The 23,626-nt window shown below is 40.4% G+C and overlaps 1 protein-coding gene across 3 annotated transcripts in view; it reads left to right on the forward strand.

Moving 5' to 3' along the window:
- The window catches only part of ITPR2 (inositol 1,4,5-trisphosphate receptor type 2), a 243,028-nt gene that overhangs the window by 93,801 nt on the left and 125,601 nt on the right, over positions 1 to 23,626 (forward strand). For all 3 annotated transcript variants that reach the window (XM_084205579.1, XM_084205580.1, XM_084205581.1), the window contains 11 exons: positions 898 to 955; positions 2,491 to 2,656; positions 4,579 to 4,752; positions 9,352 to 9,441; positions 9,608 to 9,733; positions 10,801 to 10,923; positions 12,405 to 12,605; positions 16,018 to 16,269; positions 17,703 to 17,828; positions 22,738 to 22,866; positions 23,433 to 23,553. In XM_084205579.1, the coding sequence (XP_084061705.1) occupies positions 898 to 955; positions 2,491 to 2,656; positions 4,579 to 4,752; positions 9,352 to 9,441; positions 9,608 to 9,733; positions 10,801 to 10,923; positions 12,405 to 12,605; positions 16,018 to 16,269; positions 17,703 to 17,828; positions 22,738 to 22,866; positions 23,433 to 23,553 (1,566 nt within the window). The remainder of the gene's footprint in view (positions 1 to 897; positions 956 to 2,490; positions 2,657 to 4,578; positions 4,753 to 9,351; positions 9,442 to 9,607; positions 9,734 to 10,800; positions 10,924 to 12,404; positions 12,606 to 16,017; positions 16,270 to 17,702; positions 17,829 to 22,737; positions 22,867 to 23,432; positions 23,554 to 23,626) is intronic.

Genomic DNA, 23,626 nt, shown 5'->3' on the forward strand with positions numbered 1-23,626 from the left:
TTCAATGCACAGTAATTCTGGGTAGGCAACTGCAAACACTGAGCTCAACTGCAGCAGCAAGACACAGCCTACTGCTAGTTCAAAAGCTTGTGAAAAATAAAAAAATATTAAGGAATTCCACAAAATTTTTTTGATGGCCTGTCCTCCTTGTCTAACAAAATAGTAATTCCTTTTTTGCCACTATGATATTTTGTTTGTTTATCTTTGCTCTTCCCAAAACACTGCATGGTGGTAAGTGGATAATGTTTGGGGATGGATGGGGACAGGTTTAAGTGAGGTGAACATGGTGCAGGAATCATTTGGCTTTCCAGGGAGCCTTCCCATGCACACACAAGTGCTCAAAAGGTCTGTGTGAATACCTGCAAGTAGGGGAGAATTGCTCTAGTTGGACCTGGGCATGTGTATGATACAGGTCTTAAGTAATAAGTTATATTAAAGCTGTTCTAAAGCAAAATGATGGTATGGCAAATAACTGGGTTTATGGTAAATATTGTCAAGTTCATGTATATGCTTTGCTGGGGTTGGCTCAAGAAAAAAGAAGAAAATGTAAGAAAAAATGTAGAAGTCTGGCAGTCTTCCTCGTTTGTGGGTCACTGCTGATGGCTAGTACAGCTCCTAGCACCCTGTTGCTTTGGCTCATCACTACAATTCTCTTCCTCAGGAATAGTAATACACAATTTACCCCTCTGCCCCATATCCTGTTTGTTCTCTGCTACTCTTGCAGAAAAAAATTTGCGTAATTGGGGAATGATTAGTTAGACCTTTACTTGATACCATCTGCTTTAAAGAGGAACAGAATTCCGTTGTGCTGTGCAGATTAAATGATCATTGGCTTTCTCTTTTTTTCTTATTTTCTTTTTTTTCTTTTCAATTTTTTCTTCTGATTTTTTTCCCCAGCAATTGTTCCTGACATAGATGAAATTGCAGCTCAGGCTGAAACCATGTTTGCTGGCAGGTACATTCTCTGAAGTTTTTACCTCTATGTATATTTATATATCTTTTTGTTCATGTCAGTATTTCTCATGGCCAATCTCTGTTTATTCTGTGCTTATTTTTATAGCCCTTTCTCTTCCTTTGCCTGTTTGTTAATTGCATAAGCCATACTTGAACAGAAATGTGCCAGGAAAAACCTGGATTTCAATCATGCAAACAGCCCAGTTGGCCTGGATGGCTGTGGGATTGGCTCTGAGCACCCTCTTAGTTGTAAGAGAGTTGGTAGAAAGTTTTTGTCATGTTTCCAAAGGCAGCTGAGGAATAGTGTGAAGGTGTATTGGGCTGAACCACACTAATTTTCTATTTATCTTATAATGGTTCACATGGGTGCTGAAAAACCACTCTTTCTCTGGTGTGTCTTATGGCTACAGGCCCAGATTTCCTGGATCAGCATCTTGCTGTTGGCCCTCAGGGTTTCTCATAGATTGCATGACCTGTTGTCATTGCACTTGGTGTTCAAACTCCTTGGGAACACTGTGCCAACAGTTATCTCTCCTGTGCCTCCTCAGATCAGGAGTGGACCACTTGCCATGATCTCCTGGTCCACCAGAGGCCTGTACATCACAATTTATGCTTGCAGAGTTCTGGAAGGGATTTCAGCTATGCTGTGAACAGAAAAAAGTAACCCATGGAAGACACTCACACTGGAGAGTTATTACCATTATCACTATATTGGTTTAATTTTATGGGTATAATTATAATTATACCAGTAAAAATTAATTCCATTTAGACAAGGCCGTAGACTTTAAAGTTTTTTTTGGAGCTAAGGAGAAGGATCTGCAATGTGGGCACTGTGATCTTTCCCCTCTCAGTCCCTCATACATTCTCAATCTTTACCAGCACAAGCAATGCCTCCAGGCCTCCTCTGAGCTCCCATAATGTAAAACAACACACAGCCCCTGGCATCTGCATCTTTAAAATGAACAGAGAGCCCGAATGGTTTCTTGGAAACATTATTTCTGCTTTGATATGTTAAGTGTAAATCTGCTTTCTGCCGTTCCACATTATGAATATGATTCCAGAAATATGATGCTTTTGGCAATTCTTGCTATTTTTGATCTTATTTTTCTTAAATGAAATTTTAATAGCAGCTGAAAAGAGAAGGAGTGAAAAGGAAAGGGTCAAATTAATCTCTGAGGAAATGCAGTTTACTTCATTTAATTTGGATTGGGGATGAACCTGGCTCAACTTATCCATGACATAAATGAATGCTTTTACAATATAGATTTTAATTACAATGTTTGACACATCTCATAGATGCTTACTTCTGCTCCATAGTGTCCACTATGCTATAAGACTGCTGCAATTACCGTAGGAGAGAAGTCCTTGTAAAATATGATAGTCATATTTATAATTTCCTTCCTGCAGCATATTTAATTTGATTTTAAGAGCTCTGTTGAGTGAAGATTGTGTATAGAGGCATATTTATCTCAAGAGCTTTTATCTTTTCTTATTTACTTTACTTTATTTGGTCCTTTCTCCCCATTTCTGTTGCAGAAAGGAGAAGAATGCAGTTCAGCTTGATGATGAAGGGGGCAGAACTTTTTTACGGGTCCTCATTCACCTTATCATGCACGACTACCCCCCATTGCTCTCAGGGGCTCTGCACCTGCTCTTTAAGCACTTCAGCCAGAGAGCAGAAGTTCTGCAAGCATTCAAACAGGTATGGATGGGCTGAGTGTTATGCCAGGAAACTGAATGCAGGGAGCCTTCCCAAAGGCTGTTCTGCTGCTTAAATTGCTGTTTGTTGCATGACAGTGTTATTTCCTCAGAGGTCAAGTATCAGCAGACTTCTTTGGCCATATGTGCTGGTATATGTTGTAGTTCTGTGCCCCCCAGAAATTGTTATTTCTGGCACTGCATCCATTAGGGAAAGTGCAGGTCCATGGTGAGCCTCTCACAGGGATCCCTCAGGGACAGAGCCAGTGCCTCATGTTTGGCAAGCAGTGTCCCCGTGTCAGCAGTGAGACTTCTTTGTCTTCAGGGCCACTTAGGCTGGGTATTGTTATTTTGTTATTCACCTGGTGCTTCTGATTCCAATTCAGGTGTCATTGCACAGGGCTCCCCTGCCTGATACAGCTATGCCCAAATAGCAGGAAGGCAGGGATAGAGCCAAGCCTGTTTTCAGCTTTTATTCTGTCCCTCTGGTAGCGGTGCATGTGCAGGCTCCATGTGTCTGTGGATTAGGACAGGGAGATCTGATGTCATGGGGCTGCAGGACAGAGATGCCTCTGTTACATAACCCTTTATAACATATGTTGATAAGAACATCTGATGCTTATTGCAGGAGCTGGGTAGCGTGTTGTCTCATCGTTATGTAAGGTAGGGAGGTTTCTCTCCTGTGCAAACAGATGAATGATAAAGACCTGAAAAGCTTTTGTTTAATGTTTTTGTTGTGCAGCATAATGGCCTCCCACCAGGTATTTAAAGCTAGGCTGTGCTGGTTAGTTGCATAAATAGCTGTTATTCCCAGGTAAGCAAGGACTGAGTTGCTTAATGTGTTTTTGTGAAGAATGGAAAAAGCTAATGGAGAAATAAACAAAAAAGACTGTAGAGCACGTGGAATAAGAATGCCTGCAATTGAGCAGCATTCATAAATTCTGTAAAATAACAAGATTTTGTCAGGCCAAGAGAGATTATTATGATGAAAACTTTATATTACAAAATAGTGAATATTTGCCTGGATGTAATGTGGTTTTAAAATCACCATCAGTGTTGTCAGTGACCCTAATCTTTTACCATGAGTATGATTTCTTAAGTGTGTTTGTTAATTTACTGTAAAGATTGCTGATAGTTTCTTGGCATATTATCTTCATTAATAATCTTGGGAGAACAGAGAGCGTTACAAAGAAAGAAAAAAAATGTGTAGGTCATGCTAAATCAAGAACTACACATAACAGTGAAAACCCCAGATAATTTGAGCAGTATAGGAAAAGGAAAAAATGAGATTAATAAGTGGCGTCCACTCAGATGGTGAGAAATTCCATGAACCTGAAAGTCAGTTTGTCAGCTATAGTCAGAGAAGTTTTTCTGAGCTGGCCTAACAGTATGAAAGTCTGTTATTTTTCAGTATTTGTTTATGGTGGTGTAGGAGATCATTAAAAATTGCTGGCCATTCTGACTTTTCTTTGGATGCCCTGGTCCCTTGTCATACCATCCTTTTTTTTCCCCTTCTGAAGTGCAGTGCTAAAGCAGTAGGTATTTCTAACTATTGCTTTAATAGTGTGTAACTGTGTTTTATAATGCCATGAGGATCATGATCAGTGCATCAGAGCTCGCTCTGCCCAGAACTCAAGAGCCTGTAAATCTGCCTGTGCTGAAAATGCTTTGCAGTGTATTCAAGAAGGTGAGAGGATGTTGTGAAAGTTTTAACTATCCTGTTTTAGGCAGCTACAGCTTCAGGCTCTGCTAAAGGTTTTTGATAAATGGGGGCTAAAAGCCTGCGTGTGCCATGTTTGAATTGCACAGGGAAGGTTGCACAAGGCACCTGGAAAGAGGCTTAGAATGGGAACTGTCAAGAAAATTACCTGGCCATAAGTGCTGGTGCTACTGCTGTAATAGCTTCACAATTTTCTCCATTTCCAGGTTCAGTTGCTGGTGTCCAATCAAGATGTGGATAACTACAAGCAAATCAAGGCTGATCTTGACCAGCTACGTCTGACTGTAGAAAAATCTGAATTGTGGGTTGAGAAGAGCAGCAATTATGAGAGTGGAGAGGTGGGCGACAATCAAACCAAGGGGGGAGAAGAGCCAATGGAGGTGGGTTTAAAGCCTCTGCTGTCAGAAATGTTTCAATACTGATAGGTAGTTTCATGACCAACTGGAAAATCGTGGTCTGGTTAAGCAAAGTGGCAAAGTGAGAATGTGAAGCATTCTGGCTGAGCTTTAGGAACTGACAGAAAAGGAAATAACACTTCTGTTATCAATGTATTCAGTATTCTCTCCTGATGCTTTCAGGAACTGCATTCTTAGGTCATAGAGTGGCCTTCCTTTTTGGGTGCAAGCCACAGTGTGCAGCAGCACCCTGAAAATAATCTGGGAATTTTGTGCTGGCAGTTGGATTAACTTGCTGGAAGAAAAGAGGAGTAGACAGTGTCCTGCAACTAAGGGAGAGGAGCACAGTCACACCCATGTTTGCAAACATTACAAGTAATTCCACTCTTCACCACAAGACTGACCTAAGAATGTTGAGATTTTGTAGGTGAACTAATGTTTTAGTTTCTTTGGCCCTTGTCATCCCACTTTCTCAGGACATACTCTGATTGGATGTAGAACTTGAATCTAGGACTGTGAAGATCTCTTTTTTTAAAGATTTCAATGGTTGGATTTTTAAAATTTTGCTTTTCCATGCAAGCTGAGGTCACGATTTAATCATTTATCTCCAGCATGAGCTTTTAAGAAAGCACAAAGTGTTGTGATTGAGGTTTGTGCCATAAGAGTAGATAGAGAAGGCTTTTCCACCAATATTTATTCCCACTTTTCCCTTTTCATCAGAGGAGGTGGGGAGAGATGAAGAGCTGTGATTTCAGACACAGCATTTCCCTTGTTCTCTTTCCTGGCGCCAAGAAAGATGGGTAAGGAAGCTCCCAGGGAAGTAGAAAGCCAAGGAGAGATTATACAGTGTGGTATAGGAAAAAAAAGCTGGAGCCATGGAGAAGAGAGAGGCTGCTTGCAAATATCTGTGGCACACATGTGGCCTTTTAGATGGGGAAGCAGATTTTTGGTGGCTTCATGCAGGGGCAAATCCAACACTTCAAGGAAGAATCCCAAATTCTTGCAACAGTGTAGGTCCTACCCTTTCTCTGATCTATCTTAGCTGATGTTCTGATACCACATCTTTAGTGGTGTCAAAATTAGGGAGGAATCTGGAGTTGAAGCTTATGTGGTATTTCCTTCTTTCTTTCCTCAAGCACAGCTCTTGTATGACAGAAAATGTTCCTTTATGTATTTAATGAATTGAAAAGATAATGGGGAAACAAAATAGAATTGTGTCAGGATTACAAAGTTTTTAAGCTATACTACATTTTTAAAGTGTAATTTATTCCTATGGTTAGCCTTGATAGCAAGGAAACTCCAGGAAAAGGGGGCTAAACAATGTGTTTGAAACAGAGGCACCTCTCAATGGGATATTTTGAATGTTTTTTTCCCATGAGGCACCTGTGGGTCTGTATGGATTAGCAGTGCTTCAGTAGATGCACAATATTATCTCTGGCAGATCAGAGAGATTATTGTATCAGAGCAGTAATATGTAATCTGCCGGTTAGATCATCTGCTGGTAATTCCCTGAGAGCTGTGCCAGGTTACAATAGCTCAGAATCTTGTCCATCTTTTTTACCCCTGCTAAATTTTTCTTTAACGTGAAGAGGTGTTTTTGCCTGGCGAAAAAGTAACGTTAGGTAGTCAGTACTCTCTTTGAGGTCTTAAATCAGGTGTAGGAGGTGTGATGTTGGCCATAATCTGCAATGTGTGAGGCAGGTGGCTAGCTTTAAGCAGACAAAAATCTCATGAGATCCGTGCTTCTTTGGAATGGACACTGGGTATCCAAAGCTGGATGAACCTCTAGGTATTTAGGGAATGTGCCTCATTTGCCTGTGCTTGATTTTTCCCAAACAACATTAAATTGTGCACAAGGACTTAAATTCCAGAACACTCTTTTCTTAAACTCAAGTTTCTGTTGTCACATGAAGCCTGTTGAAAGGTGTACATAAGAGTAAAAATAACTTTTTTTTTTTCCTGAATCTTCCTAGGTAATTGTTTTCACCTTACTGTCATAATGTGTGAGCCTTTTTTTCTTCTTGTTTTTAAGTCACATGAGTCCAGAAATAGGATTTATAGAAAAAAGGCCTTGCTCTTATAAAAGTGTCCAGAGTTCTCCACAGGAAAAATGGCAAATCTTGCATCCATGCAGGACTGTCTGGATAGGGACTGGAGATCAGAGTTGGAAAGACTTATGCCAGACATAAATGAGTCACCAATAGGGTTAGGAAGAAATGCTGAAATTGAGCTCACATAAGAGCCTTGCTTGAGAAGGGGAAATCAGATAAAGCCTGTTCACTTGGTTCTCTCTAGGAAGGGTGTTCTGGGTCTGTGTAGATACCACAGACCATGGAAAGTGATTTTTATTGTCTTGTCCCTGGAGGATGTTTGGTGGTGTAGCACCAGAAATGCAGCTCTGAGGAAGGGAAACAGGCTCAGTGAAAGGTGAAGCTGGAATAGAGTGCAGTGGCTTTATGGAATTCTTCATCTTTTCCATCTGCTGAGAAAGTTCAGTGAGGTTTCTAGTGATCTAAACATTCAGCACCTGTAAGCACCTAGTGTTCCCTTACTTCATTTCTTTTCTGGTCCTTGGCACCCTGCTTTGGTTCTGGGAATGTCTGAACAAACATCACATAAAGGTTAAGCCTGTGAACTGAGAATTCTGTGTGTGTCCCTCATTCCCCTGGTGGAGCCTGTGGAGGGCAAATCTGTGCCATGGGGACACTGACATGTGCCTTGCACTGCTGACCTGCTGGGATGAGGGAGACTTCTCAGACTGAATGCTGGAATCTGAGTCTCCACTGGCAGCTAGCAAGAAAGGCTCTAAGACTGATGCAGTGTTATTGCAGGAATTTTATGGGTAGAGGGAGTAGTCTCTTCCAGAAAATACAATTTCCTTAAGGTGGGGTACTCAGGTGAGAACCTTTCTCCCTGAGATCTCTATGCCTGCCTGTCCCCTGTGGAAAAGTGTGACAGGGAATGTCTTTCATGGGGCATAATGAGGCCAGATCTGCAACTGAGGTCTTTGGTATCCCAGTGGTGTGATTATCTCTTGGTAACTACATCCCTGGCATATTCTTGTGGGTCCAATAAACAATTATTTATTTTGTAAGGAGAAAGGATAGATTCAGCAGTTTAATGCTGATCAGTATTTCCAGCTAAGACATACAGTTCACATAGATTATAAAACTACTTTGATGAAGGAAGAATGCTGATAAAACAAACAGGTAAATTAATCTTTGTTAACCCACAATCCCAGAATGGAGGAGGGTGGTTAATTATAGCAAAAAGCCTGAAACATCTCCCAAAGTATTGATTCAAACAGCTAGAGAGATGGCAGCCTGCATACTAACAAACCTAACCAAATAAAATCTGCTGTTGTTACATAGATCAGCCCTGAACAGCAGTGCTGACACTCTTATAAACAGCTTCCATGGCCAAGTGGTGCAGCTGTTCTTACCTCACTGGGAATTAGGACCAGATGGGATTTATAGAACTCTTGAACTTCAACATCAGCTAAGAAAGTTCAGAGAGAGGTTTCAGGACATATAAACATTCAGCTTGGCATGCATATATTTGTTTTAGTGTATTTCTCTTTTCTAAAACAGTAGGAAGTTTGAGGACACAATCAAACTCAGAAGTGCACCTGTTTCTTCTTTTTTTTTTAATGCTATTATACTGGTTTACATCCTTGTGGTCATACCGTGAGTCAGTCTCAAGATCTGTAGATTTTTTTCTTCATGCTTTATAGCATCAGCATCCGAAGTCCAATATTTCAATTTATTTTTGTTTCCTGTTAAGAAAGACTTACCACAGCTGACAGCAGAAAAACCCCCAACACTGCCAGTATTCTTAGTGGCAGTATTTGTGTACATGTTCTCCCATGTTTTGATTGAGAGATATGCATGGAAAGGTGTGTGGGTGGTGGCAGTTCCTTGCTGACTTGATTTCTCTTATTTATCGTACCCAGCTGGGGCTTTCCAGGAGCCAGGGCCCAGAGCATACAGCGTCATGACTTGATGGTGCAGTTTAACATATGGTTCCTATTTGTTTTTAAATCTTTTCCTGCATCATCCAGAGATACAGGCAGAAGCATCCCCTTTGTGGGAGGAACATCTCTAATTTCCACATGTTGCTTGTTCCTGTTAAGCACTCCAACCTGCTCAACTGCAGAGGTTGTCTTAAGCTCTTTCTCCAGACTTTCTAGTGTTCACATTCACAGATTTTGTAATCTTTCCAGCTCTAAATACGGATTTTTGGAACGTTTGGTCACTACTGAAATACACTTTTGGTACATCTCCTCATAGTATTTGAATTCCTTGGTGTGCATAGTCTGTGATTTAGGGACATACTCCTTCAGAATGATCAGAAGCATGAAGACATAATTGCCTCAAATTACACTGGAAATTTGAATCAGAGGAAGGACTTGAATATAAATCCTGTCACTCACTGGATAAAGAATAAATGAGTCTTTATTATCTGTGTTATATCAATTCCTTATGAGCTGCTCTAATACTTTGTCACTTGCTGCTATTAAATACAATAAATTCATGTTGAGGAAATTGCAATAAATCTCCACTTGTCATGTGTTCTTTATTACAGGAATCAAACATTTTGAGCCCAATACAGGATGGGACCAAAAAACCCCAGATAGACAGCATTAAAAGCAATAACTACAATATTGTTAAAGAGGTTAGTATATCTGCCAAGAAACTTGCTTGATATACCTGTTTGATTAGTAGATTTAGTAATTATTTTGAAATAAAGTGTCTTTGTTTGGTTTTTTGTGACATGATTGGTTTCTTTTCTTGGTTGCATGCTTATTTATTTGTTTGGTTTGTTGTTTTTTAATTTATAGATTTTGATTCGACTCAGCAAACTTTGTGTTCAGAATAAAAAATGTCGGAATCAACAGCAGCGCTTACTGAAAAATATGGGCGCCCACTTGGTGGTCTTGGACCTTCTGCAGATCCCCTATGAAAAGGTTATTTTCCTAATTTTAGTGGTAGAGAACACAAACTCAAGGAAGAGTAAGGCCTTGACAGGCCCAAGAATCAATGGAATTTTTTTAAATCTGAATTGTCAGCTGTGGTACAAACATGAAATGATGATGTAATTTTCTACCTTCAGAATAGTGAGCTCGGGCTCAGTTTAAATACAGATGCCTGCACAGTTTTATTTAAAATTTAATTTTACTGCTTTGGGTACCTCCATGTCACAGAGCTGTCATTCCTCTACCCATTCCTGAAGTAGGCAAACCTTAGGACCAAAAGCTTTCACAGATCAAATCTGAAATAACTTTTGTTTTTATGGTGAACATCTCTAACCTAGTTCCATGTGTTATTTTTTTCATAAGATATAGTTATTTGGTACTGATTTGGTGGAATTAAGCATACAAATTAATGAACTAGATAGGCTGGGAAAGGGCACATCTTTCTAGATCTTCTAGGAATCACTGAGAGGAGGTAAAACATTTGCTGGGCTATGTTTTCCTGTGTGTTATGTTACGGACACTGGATTCAGCTGTCGTCAGTGAAATAGTGCTTGTCCATACAGGTGGTTCATCAAATCATACTTAGGGTACTACATGAGAGGAGTACAAAATGGAGATGAAACTAGAGATATATTTGTGTGGGAGTATGTGTATGAACACATGCACACATACATCTGTTTCTCTATGTAGCTATAGAAAAACCAAATGTTTGCCAAAGCCTAAAACTAATGCAGAATGACATTTTTGGTTTGTTTTGCTTTTTTTAAAATCAAGCACCTTAGCACTTTTTAAAACTAGGAAATTATAGCCACACAAGAAGAAATCTTACTTTGATTTTATGCTCCTACCTATGATTCCCTATGGTTTGATTCAATGTAAGCTACAGCTGCTAATGGACTCTGAAGGAAACTGCATTAGTTACTTTTGCCAGAGGGAGAATTCCTGCCCTATAAAGGCTTAGGAGAATTGGTTTATTCCTGGCTGAATTGATGTTGTGTGGTTTTAACAAGTATGTTTAGGTAGAGCCAGCTGATTTTGTTTGTCCTTACTTCCTGCAGAGTGATGAAAAGATGAATGAAGTTATGAATCTAGCCCACACTTTTCTTCAGAATTTCTGCCGAGGAAATCCTCAGAATCAAGTTCTCCTCCACAAAAATCTCAACTTGTTCTTAACTCCAGGGGTAAGTATCTCATTTGAAATAGAATATGATAATTGGAATTAAATTTGGGTTTGCTGAAACATCCCAGTGCTAAATAAATAATTTCACTAAATTATGCCTCCCCTCTCCTCTCTCATTTCCCTTAGTGTTGCTTGTTATGTCATTGGCTTTAATGTTGCCATTTTAAAAGTGAAAAACGAAAACAAATGAACCTGTGGGGTTTACTGGAAGGATCTATGAATATGTGTCACATCCTTGTCTTGAACTTGACTCTGATTTTATTCATCCTGACTCACTCACTGATGGACTGTAAAGTCAAGGTAGAAGATACTGTGACTGCTGTCATAAACCTTGTGTAACAACAGAATCACACATTTTTGTTGATGATGCTCCCATTTGATTCAACTAATATAAAGTCTGGCCTTCTATTAAATCATTGTCTTTACAATACACATTTTTATCACAGTCCCTTTGTATATATTTGTATGTGTTTACAGATATATTCATGTAGAATGACACTTGCTCAGTGGATCTACTGAGCAAAACATGCTTTTATTAGAAGGAATTGTGAGTAGGAGGATTGCAGACCCTGGCCTGTGCACTTTAGGAACATTTGTCCATTGTTTTTTATTTATGCTCTTTTGTGATATTAGTGAGCAGCTCTGAGCTGACCACATTGGGAACCAGAGCCAACGCTGACGCTTAACTTGGGCACAGTGTGGAGCCAGCTTGCACTTGTATTTCTGTTCTTTGGAAGCTGATTTCCTGATCATCCGTCCCAGTTATTGTGCTTTTGCGCACATTGTGGGGCAAACTTAACATGGATTCCTACCAGATGACACTAAACAGACACATATACTTTAGGAGCACGCCTGACCCTCAGGAGCCTTTAGTCCAAGGGACCAGCCTAGAACAAAAGCCCCAAGAATGCACAAAGTCTGGGTGCTGTGTCCTCTGCAGAATCCCTTCTTGCTCCAGATCTGTTCCTCTTGTTCCATGCTGCTCATGGATACACAGCACTAGGCTTCTTTTGGAGTTAGTGTGGAAAGAGACATTCTTTTTGAGACCATCAGGCTGCATGTGCAGGGATTTGCCTGCTGGAAATGCCTCCTCTGTGAGCCCCAGAGAGAGCCAGAGCAGCTCATCATCTCATCTGCTGGCCTCATTGCAAAGTTTGATGGTGAGTGGGGCCAGGGTGGTCTCAGGTGTCTCATATTCCAAAGCCCCTGTAGAGTGCTCTAGCAGTGTAGTGTGTGTGTGTGTTTGTGCATTCACCTTCCACATGGACATGGGTTTGGTTTATGCCCGTTTTAGGACTGTTTGTACTCATAGGAAAGTGTGAAGAAATCCCCTCAAAACTGGAAGGGGGACTCTGAGATCACTGAAAAGGATTTCTCCAGTTTCCCTTTAGCAGCGAGCCTTCCTCTACTTGAGAATCCCGTGCTTCTCTCACTCTCAAAGCAGATCTGCTGTGCTCATGAGGCTGTTTTTGATCTGTTCAGCTCCTGGAAGCTGAGACCATGAGGCACATCTTCATGAATAATTACCTCCTGTGCAACGAGATCAGCGAGAGGGTGGTGCAGCACTTTGTGCACTGCATCGAGACCCACGGCCGGCACGTGGAGTACCTGCGATTCCTGCAGACCATCGTGAAAGCAGATGGCAAATACGTGAAAAAGTGCCAGGACATGGTAATGACAGAGGTAAGCAAAGGCTTCACATGTTAATCACTCGAGTTCTTTGAGGCTGTTTTTCCTGCTCTTGATACCAATGAGATATAATGGCATCCTCGCTTTAGAATTTTAAGCGGCGTCACAAATAATGAATATTTTAGCAGACGTTTTCGGGAGTTTGATCTAATTTTGTAAGGCCATCTGTATAACTACTAGAAAGAAAACATGAGTGTTAGCATGGTGATACAGAGATGTCTATTTGTAGATGATGTAGCATGGAAATCTGAGAGTTACATAAAACTTCATTTTCCTGTAATGTAATTTAGGATCACTTTTACCCACTCTTGTGGCATGGGTTTGCCATACAAGAGGCTCTTACCTCTATGGATTTGTCGAAATAGTGTTGTAGTCCTTTTTTTTTAACATGTAGCAATTCTAAATCCTAGTTTCTGCCTTTTTTTTTTTTTGTTTTATTTCAGAGCATTTCTGTGAGGGTCAGTAGAGCTGCTTTAGCTTTAACTAGCTGGATCCAGTAAATTCAGCCAAGTGGTTTGTGGAAAAATCTTTATGTCAATAAATTTCCTAGGAAAATACCTAACTGACTTTCTCTGCAATTAGGATTTGATATATTGTGAGCATGATAAATGAAGTCTTCAACTTGCAGACACTTGTGCATTTAACTGTAATTATGTTAACAGTTCCTTGAGATTAGTAAGTGGGTAAAGTTGAATATGGTGAAAAGTCATGGTTGGATTAGAGTCCAAGGAACATTTTTATTTGCTTTACAAAGTGCTTTTTTTTTGGCTTGGTTTGGTTTTTTTAAGAGGCGTCTTCAGAAAGAAATGAGAGATAAGCTTTAGTTTTTTGTGGTATGAACAAAACGAAATCCCACTGAAATTTTATTCCACAGCAACAAGAGGAAAAACTTCTAATTAAGAAAGTAAAGCTCCTGCCTACATGGATAACCTTTAATGAAATTCACCTCAACCTTTTCAATTTGACTGAAGTATTTTAACATGCAATATCAATTACAAGCCTTTGATTTACATAATTCAAACACTTCTTGTGCCTTTGTGGTTTTAGATTTTTCTGCTTCCTCTGAAGGCTCTTGTAGAGGTTTTTTTTAATCATCAAACAAAATTTTCAGATTTTTCTCAATTTCAATATATTTTGCTATTGACCTGTAGCAGCACAAAGATAAACTGTCATATTACATTTTCAAGCTGACTCCATGACAAAAGTAGAAATGAACTTGCATACAGCATTCACATCATAAGTCCTGCAGGAATTTCCTGGGGGGAGGGAGCAACCATGTTTTGATTAAATTGGGTAAGATAAAGATCTGTTTTTCAAAAAGTAGTAAATTACAAGTAAGTAATTATGATTTCTTAGAAAAGGATGCTAACTGTGAAACTTGAATGGCACTTGAATGGCAATCCACTCTAAAGGCAACAAATGGTTGGAACTTGCCACTGAGTTGGGACAGTTTCTCTGTAGACAACTGAGATGTACTTTGTGACCTTAAACAAGTGCTGTAGTTTTTCCTGTGCCTCCAGATGGGGCACATAAACAATTTACCACAAGACAAGATAGAATATGACTGTACAGCTTGCCTCAGCTCCTCCTGTGTTTTCTTTCACCCACGGGAAGTACATTGTATCTTATTCCCATTTATTGGGAGTCAGGGATAATCCTCATATTTACATGTTCTAGAAAGTGCATGCAGATGAAGGAGCACCATGGCAAGAGAATACTGTCATAAAATCTATTGGACATCCCCAATCTGGCTGATTCCCTTGTTCTCATCTCCTTGGTCTCCATGTCTGCAATGATGTTTACCAATGTGAAAGGTTCCTTAGGGCACTTTTTCTCATTACAAGCAGGCTTTGAGGTTCCTGGAAGAACCCAGCCTGTCAGTGCAAACACTGTTACAGAAGGGAAAACAGAATTTACCTTGGGCCAGATCAATGTGGCAGCAGAGTTTTCTATTTACCTGTAGTATTCTGGAGTAATATTTTTCACAGTATCAACAGCCGCTCCAATACTGGACAGCCTTCATTATATTACCATAGAATTCTAAACTTGCTGAAAATATATTTTAATAGCAGCAAATGTTGCTGGGTTGTTTTATCCTAAGCTCTCATCCCTTTAAGTTATTTTTTTCTGTACTGTAGATTGTCCAGAAAATGTCTGAAAAGTCGTGGGTATAGAAATACTGCAGAAACTCAAAGATAAATGAGAAATAGGAATTGCAGGAGAGACTGAATTCACAATTCACTCCCGCCAAATGTCAAAGTAAAAATAAGCAAGAAACAGGGAAAGCACAAACAGAAATGCTGTGAATTCAAAATTTGAAGTGTTGAAACCCTGGAAAGTGTAATGAAATGTTTCTTGACTTTTCATTCTGGGAGACTAATTTTAATTCCTGTTCTTGCTGCTTTCCCATTTCTCAGCAGCTCCAGCAACCTTTATGACTACCCTTGAATTGCGTAAGCTGGGATTTCATGTCACATATGGACTGGAATAGGTCAAGTGCCTAACTCACAAAATAAGCGTGATTTTTGAGCTGCCAGGGTGTGTTCTGTACTAGGAGGGGTATGTGGGAGCTTATTTCACCCACACTGAGAGTGGATTGGGCTTCAAAGGACAGTGATGGAGAGAGGATTCCAAACAGGGTTAGAGCAAAGCTCTTCAGTGAGATGTGCTGAGATTGGGCTGCCAGCATCCAGAGCCTCTCTGGATCCTCTTGAGATGAGCAGAGCACTTGTAGCAGATTCAAACATTTATCACATACACCAGTTTTCTGCTAAATGAAAGTGCTGACGTGACACTGACAAAGTCATGACCCACCTGCCAGATTTGCACAGGCTGGGAAGAATCTCCCTTTGTTTCCAATACTGAGCAAGGGGGGGGAAAAGTTGGGTGCAGTTCCGGGTGGGCCACAGGCTTTTTGTGTGAGGCAGCATGGAAGATTTAATCTCACTGCCCCTCAAGTGCTCATCTATGAAACAGGGATAATAGTGCATCCTGGCCTCCTAGCAGGAGGTGAGGATAATTAATTAACTTCACACAAACATTGACATGGTAGGAATAATAAGGATGACGTGCTGTCTTAGGTAAAGACAGAGCTACACAGAAGCTAGACCTCAAATTCACCTTGCATTAATACATTCCTTGATGAGTTATTCCAGATTTGCACCTATGTTGATAAGAGCAGAAGTTTGCCTTGGATATTGTTTTGACATATTTCTTTGGGAAACTGCATCAGAGTCAATTTTGTTTCGTTGTTTGGGTTTTAGCTAGAGACTCTTCACGTACTTAGAGATAAAATAAGAAATTAAGAAAATAATAGAATCATTTAGGTTGGAAAAGACCTTTAAAATCATTCAGTCCGAAATGATTGCAGTGCAGGGTGCTCAGAACCTTGTGCTCTCTTTCTCAGCTGATCAATGGTGGTGAAGATGTGCTGATATTCTACAATGACAGAGCATCCTTCCCAGTGCTGCTCCAGATGATGTGTTCGGAGCGAGACCGAGCCGACGAGAGCGGGCCCTTGGCCTATCACATCACTCTGGTGGAGCTGCTGGCCGCCTGCACCGAGGGCAAGAATGTGTACACAGAGATCAAGTGCAATTCCCTGCTGCCCCTGGATGATATTGTGAGGGTAGTGACCCATGATGACTGCATTCCTGAGGTACGATTCCTCACCACTTAGCATTTTTAGGAAGCAAACAATATTTTGTTGTTATAATGCACTGACAAGTTGAATATTTGTACAGGGAATGGGCTGGAAATGGGTGGTGCTTCTTAAGGTGAATAAGTGAGAAAGGATAGACAGTATTTATATCACAGAACATTCCTTAGCCTTAATGCCTTGTTTGTCAGCTTTTCAGACACCTTCTTTTGGGTTTGTCCAGCCACTGCCAGAGTTTAATGCACTCGTAACTTCTGGCTGAAACTGTGAAGACCCAGCTGAATGTTGGGTTAAGCCAATGTTTTGCCATTGCCTAAATTTCTTGGAAATTATAGATAAAATTCTGTCCATGCTGAAGTCAGTGGGGATTTGGGTGAAGTCTCATTTTATTAAACTCAATTGCAGTCTGGCAAATATTTTTATTCACTGCAGATGAAGGCACAATTCTGCATGTGTCATGCTAAAGTAGGACTGTGATATTACCTGGCAGAAAAATGGGGTTCTAAGCAACAGAACTGGGGCCTGCAGGAGTTAAAACTCCCTCTGTGCCATTAAAATTGCCCTTGTGATCAAATGATCTTATTGCTAAAAAGAAATGTGTTTGCTTTGCCCAAAAGTTCCCCTTAACAGTAATTTCAACAGATGGTAATTAGAAAAAAAATCCCAAACAAAAGAAACCTAAAGGTCTGATCTGAGTTTTCTCTTCACTGCATTAAACATATGGAGCTATCTCATCTCCCTTGACCGTGCTAAGAAATTTTCAGTGCATTTGCATATGTTTATATTTAATCTATACATTTTTGGGCACCGGGTATCCATTTTTATGCTGTGCACATGCAGACTTGTCATGCCAGAAAGGAGTCCTGGCATGCCCTCCTCCTAAGCCTTGTGCTGCCATTGCTGCAGTCCCAGTGTGCCACAACCTTTCTCTGCCATTTAGATCCCAAATGCAAGTGCTGCATTAGGACTGTGGAAATACAGGGACTTCAGTCCCAGCTCTGCAAAAGACTTTTTATTTTATATTTGGCAAGCCTGTCACAAGGCTTCAACCTACCACAGTCAACTGGCAAGTGCAGAGTGTCCTGCATTCTGACAGCCTCTGGTTTTGGAGCCAGGCCTTGCTGGTCTTAATATCAATTAAATAGCAGAATCATTACTGGTTTGTCTTGTGGGGGTTTTGTCATTAGAGTAAGGATGTTTGCAAAACCTTTTCAGTTTTCTTCCTGTGGTCTTTCAGTGAACACATTAAGGCATGTGTTGCCCAGCATCTCTCTAAATCGTCAGAATCAAATATGTGCATTATTATTGTTATGAATGTTTGTTAGTACTGGAAGGTTCATCTTTATTGTTCAGTATTTTTGCGATAGAAAACATTATGTTAATTGTTTTTTCTGTTCCATTTCATAGTGATTGTGTTTTTGCTGTTCCTGCAGGTGAAAATTGCCTATGTTAATTTTGTTAACCACTGTTACGTGGACACTGAAGTGGAAATGAAAGAAATCTATGCCAGTAATCATATCTGGAAACTTTTTGAGAACTTCCTTGTTGATATGGCAAGGGTAAGCTTCACCAGGCATTAAATACTACAGAATGGTCATGGGTGACAACTGAACTGGCAGTAAGGGTTTTTTTTTGGTGAACTTTTATTTTGTTAACTATTTTTATTCAAAGTTGACAATAGGATAAGTGTGGTTAGTTGGTTTGTTTGTTTAACAAACAGTCATTTCTATGATCTTTATCTTTTAACCTGCTTATTACTAGTAGCCTTCTCTTTCTAAAAGGGCATCTTAGAACCCATGCCTTTCTCTTTTCTTACAAAGAAATAAATTGGCAGTGTGTACGTGGTTGAGAGCCTGTATACATCTTTTGGGAAGGTGCATTCCATGTCATTATGGTGGTGACTAAAAATCCCCCATCTGTAATCTCTTCCTTTATTCTGTTGTTATAGTGAGGATCGGGGATGAGGATTTCTCTGGCTCATGTTCCTTCTTTAGTCTCTATTTTTGTCTTTCATTCTCCTGTCACTGCATTCTCATTGCTGATGTGAAAGGCAGGCGTAGAGCTATGGTCCCTCAGAATACTAATTCAACTATAAATTACAGCTGCAAGGGGACAGGCCTGCCATTCCTGTGGTCCTCACTGAACCTTTTGGTGTCTACTTGTTGAATTAAATTTTAAGTTACAAGTTGAATTAAGCTTTGTTCCCAGGGATTTTAAAGGCAGAAAACAAGAGCAATCTTATGACTTCCACAGGGATTAAATACAGTAGTAGAGCTGTGAGGGGAAGCTAGTATGATGTAATGATTACATGCACCACATGCACTACATGCACTACATATCCTTTTCTAGGACATTAATGCTTCTTGTAATTGTAAATAATTACAATATTAATGACAAACAATGGTGTTGCTCTTTCTGCTCAAGAAGTAGAGCCATGGGTTTTTGGGTTTTTCCCAGTCCGTGGCTCATTACATTTTATAATAGTTAAGTTATCACTCCTTACATTCTTCATTTCATTGAAATGAAGAGAAAAGGTAAAGAATCTCAGTTTGGTCCTGCAGCAGACAATGACCCCAAAGTAATAGTGTGCCACAAAATAATTCCTGTGAGATCTATTAGGGGAAAATACAATGATTTTTGGCTAAAAGAAGAAGAAATACAAAGACTTATGCTGTTAATAGTTACTGGGACCTGTTCATTTTTTCCGTGAAAAAGAAACCTTATGTATGTTTGGGTTTTTTGTGGGTTTTTTTCTATTTCTTTTTTTTTTTTTTTTTGGGGGGGTGTGTGTGTGTGTGTGTGTTTTGGTTTTGATTTGGTGTATTTTTTTTAAATTTTTTTTCCCCTGGAAGCAGATTGAGGCAGGAATGTTTGTGCTCTCTTTTTTTGGTGGCAGCCATTTTCAGCAGTAATTAGTCCCCTATAAACCCTGTTTTCTTTGCTTTGTCTCTGTGGTTGTGTTACACAGTGAAAGCCCTCCTGGACAAAAACAACCTGGGTTGAAAATTAAGATGAGAAATATCCTTGGAGGAGCATTCTGACTTTTAACCTTACTGGTTTTATCTCAAGAAGTATTTTCTTCTATTTAATTCCCTTTCTGGGTTGCCCTTTCCTGACGTGTCCTGACCCTGACTTTCCACACAGACTATCCCTCCTCCCCAGCCCTTGAACGTGGCCAATTTTCTGTGCCCCTGGGCTAGAAGCAGACCAGTAGAAAGAGGGCTCTGTCCAGGTTTCCTCTCATGAGCCTGGAGACAAACTGCACTGTGCTAAATGCTCCAGGCTTGTCCTGATGCTGGTGACCGCTGAGCTTGTTTTTACACATCTATCCTGAGAGAAATTAGACCCCAGGTCTTCAGAGGTGAAGAGGGGAAATGCTGCATTTTGTGTGCGGGTGCTGTTGGCAAAATGCAGGTTTATTCCCCTCTCCTGCAAGTGTGTCAGAAGGGCTTTGGCCTGTCCTGCTCTTCCACCATGGATAGCTGTATTTTCCAGGTTATGGAGTGTATTTGTTCAGATTTGGTGCTCTGGGGCCCCAACAGAGCCCAAGTGTTATAAATACATCAGCGTTCTGTAGCTATCAGGACAGTTAGAATGCTGTCAGCCTCATGAAAGATGTTACAATAGCTTTCAAAGCATTTAGAAAAAGAGCCCTTTGATCCTCTGTGTTCCAGTGAGCTAAAAGGGATGCTTTTGCATGGGGGAAGGGGAAATGCTTTTCTTTTAGCTGCTACAAATGCCTGTCAGTGGGTGAGTTTGTGAGCTTTGAGTCTGTTATTGGAGAGCACCAAGGTGAAAGACAGAGAGTGTTATCCTCAGGTTGGATTCCTTCTGTTTTAGATATATATATATATATATTAAAAAAAAAAAAAGTAACTGATTTTTAAAATCTGTTTCTGGATTGAGGAAGGAAATATTTAGTCCCCAGCTGTCATTTTCCTTTCAACAACATGATACATTGCAAAGCAGCCACGAGGCGGATCCGTGTATAAACTGGGTTTGCCAAAAGCTGTCGTGCTTTCAAAGACACCCTGCTTCTACAGCTTCTGCCAACCTACTTTCTGCTGGGTGTGACTTACAGCCTTGTGCTGAGCAAAGTGGGTGCTGCTGAAGGAAAGGCTTCCCTTTCCTGTGTGTGGCCCAGCCTGTGTAAGTCAGCAGCTGTAGTCTGAGCAGGATTAAAGACAAGAGCCGAGGATCTGACAGCTGTAAAGTCATCCTGGCTTTCTCTGCAGAATTTTTGAAGTATTATTCATGTGAGTTTTGGTCCCAAAGCCTCTTAAGGGGTTTTTAAACACTGCTTTCTCAATCCTCATCTCCATTTCATGCATTTCAGGTTTTTGTTTTTTTCTTCCACAGAGGAAGATCTTTCAATCCCCAAAGGGCAGAGGGATAAGGACAAATTTGAGGATTTCCAAATTCCCTCTGTGCTGGGAATTTTTCAGACCTGTGTTTGAGCAGAGTGGCATTCCCACATACAGCTCTGCCTTTCAGGCAGCTGAAGGGGAAAGCTTAAAAGTGTTCTGGAATTTCGTTTTGGTAATTTCTGCGTTCACTGTGCTAGCACTGCACAGCTTCCTGTCTTCCTATTGGGATTGCAAGTGCTGAGCTCAGAGCTACTGGTTCCAGCCAAAATTGGCATGCAGATTAATTAAAAGCAAAAGAACTTCCAGAGATTTTTAGTTCTGTGATCTCTTAAAAAAAAAAAATTTAAAAAGTTTTGGTTATTAACTGAATCATTTACCTTCAGAAGGACTGGGGCTGGTGGTGGTGTTCCACTTTCCCCAAAACAGAAGGGCTGATAAGTTTGCTGTTTCATTTTAGCCACTGTTGCTTTTCTGACCAAAATCTTTCCTGGGGTGATAAAAAATGCACTCTGTGGAGGCATGACTGATTTATCTGACACATTTTAAATAAGCAGACAAGCAAACTCCTCAAGATGCCTCATTTGTCTAGGTCTGAAGTTATCTTTGGTTATTCCTCTGCCTACTGCATGACAGTGTTTGTGTGCTGGACCCAAGGTGCTTCTGTGTTCCCCTGAGCTCTAGCATACCCTGAACACAGGTGCTTTTGGATGTCATGCCAGTAGACTTCCTTAAAACATTCCTGGTGAAATTGCTGTCTTGTAGTGACAGTGGCAGTGTGTAATTAGAGAGAATCTTTGCCCTGTGTGAGATTCAGGTGCTGTGGGTTATCTCTCTGCTTCTGTCACCAACTTTTCCCTGTGACCTTAAGCAATTCAGTCAGCTTCTCTGTACTCCCCATCCCTGAAGAGATGTAATGGTAAGTGTGTGCCGCTCAGGTTTGGGGTTATGTATTAAATGCACAGATGGCAATGACTCCTAGCCCTGGAATTTTTGTATACAAAATAAATTCTGCTTTTGCATAGATTCCCTAGAACATTGCAGTCATCTCTGGCTTGCGTAGGTGAAAGAGAAAACAACTCTGCCTTCGTTTCTTGTTAAACATGACTACAGCTGCTTATTTAAAGGCTGTTGAAGAGGTAGTATGACTACACTCTGTACTACTTATTTGTCCAGTCTTGCCTTTCTCACTGTTTTTGGCTCTCTGTAGACTCCTTTCAGTACTGTGTACACTGACACATGCAAAATCAACATGACTCTGTATAGATGTTCAAAAGTGTTGAAGAGAAATAAAGGAAATATTGAAGGATGTAATCCACACCAGTAATTTTTCCCTTTCTTTAAGCGTGACATCTTTATGCAGCCACAAACTTTAAGTGTTGTACCAAAGGGAGTCTTCAGGAACCTTTTGTACAAATCTTCCCACTTCCTCCCACCATTCAATCATCCTTCTGTGCTCCAGAGCTGTCCTGGTATCATCCATTCCCTTCTTTCATTGTTTTAGCTTGGCTTCTGTATTTTCCCCGTGTGGCTTCCCAAAGAAATGCTGTCTCTCTTCCAGAACCATCCTAAAGCCTGTTGGTATTGAGTGTGCTGTTTCCCTTCCTTCCCTCCTTTTAAACATTTTTCTTGCAAATGAGCTTCACCTTTTCCACCCAGTTGTGGTGATTAATTGTTGAGAGAAGCTAAATGTTGTATAAAATCTTTCTAACCTGAGTTGTTTATGTCTCATCTGTCTCTGAAGCATCTTCCAACCAGCCCTGCAATGGGAGGAAAGGTCCATTTTCTTCTTGAATCTGTCTAAATGTGTAAGTGGAATGCAGTGTGCTGATTTAGGGGGATCTTTTCTTCATGGTGTGGGAAAGAAGAGGCAGGCAGCCGGAAAGAACTAGTTCAGAAGAGAAGGGTGGACCTCCAAGCAGAAAGATAAGCTATAACAAATCCAGCTTCCACTGTAACATAGTTCTCTCTGATAGATACTATATAAAAATCCTTTTTTTTTACTTTAAGAAGAAATATCAGATGTATGGTAATAAATACAAAATAATGAAGCTTGCTTAATGGGGAGAACTAAATCTCATTGTTTCCTCCTCCTTCCCTGCAGGTTTGTAACACAACCACGGATCGTAAACACGCAGACACGTCTCTGGAGAAATATGTCACTGAGCCTGTCATGAGCATTGTGAGTGGCTTCTTCAATTCACCATTTTCAGATAACAGCACCAGCCTCCAGGTAAGGAGAAGAGACACAGACAAATCAGCTATTCAGACCATTAATGAGATACCTTCTGCTACCTGCATAGGAATGCTGTCTCTTTTCATCCTCCTTTAATTTCTCTGTCCCCTCTCATGCCACTGACTACCAGCTTAATCTCTCTTTAAAACACTTAATTCTTCATTTTAGTCACTTGCATCTTGAACCAGTAGACAGCTCATTGTGGTCAGAGTTACTTCTGGCTCTTGTGAATTCATTGGAGGGGATAGCCTTGTAGAAAAATCTTTGTGTCCTGTGGCAGAAGGGACACAGACCTGAGAATGGGAAAAACTCCTCTGCCCTTAAGGTGTGCACTCTGTTTGCTTGATATCAGTAGCAATCTAAGGAAAAATTGCATGATTTGGCCTTTTTAGATGTGCAGCATTGATTTCTGCTCCTGCTAGACCTAAAGATCAAATAGAATTTAATGGAGCCATAACTTGACTCTACAAGCTAAAACCCCCTTGGTTTACCTTGTGTCAAACCCTAGGGCAGCTGTGAGGAGATCCTTAAGGGTAAAATTCTGTGTTTGTTTTTGTTTTCAGACACACCAGCCAGTTTTTATTCAGCTCCTGCAGTCTGCTTTTAGAATTTACAACTGTACCTGGCCAAACCCGACACAGAAAGCCTCAGTGGAGTCCTGTATCAAGACTTTGGCTGAAGTGGGTAGGTGCCAGCTTTTACTTTGATTATTGCTCTTCATGTTTAAAGATGAGACTTGAAGTTTAACAGCTTTTAA

The sequence above is a fragment of the Fringilla coelebs genome (genome assembly GCF_963513975.1).
Source record: "Fringilla coelebs genome assembly, chromosome: 5".
Taxonomy (NCBI): Eukaryota; Metazoa; Chordata; class Aves; order Passeriformes; family Fringillidae; genus Fringilla; species Fringilla coelebs.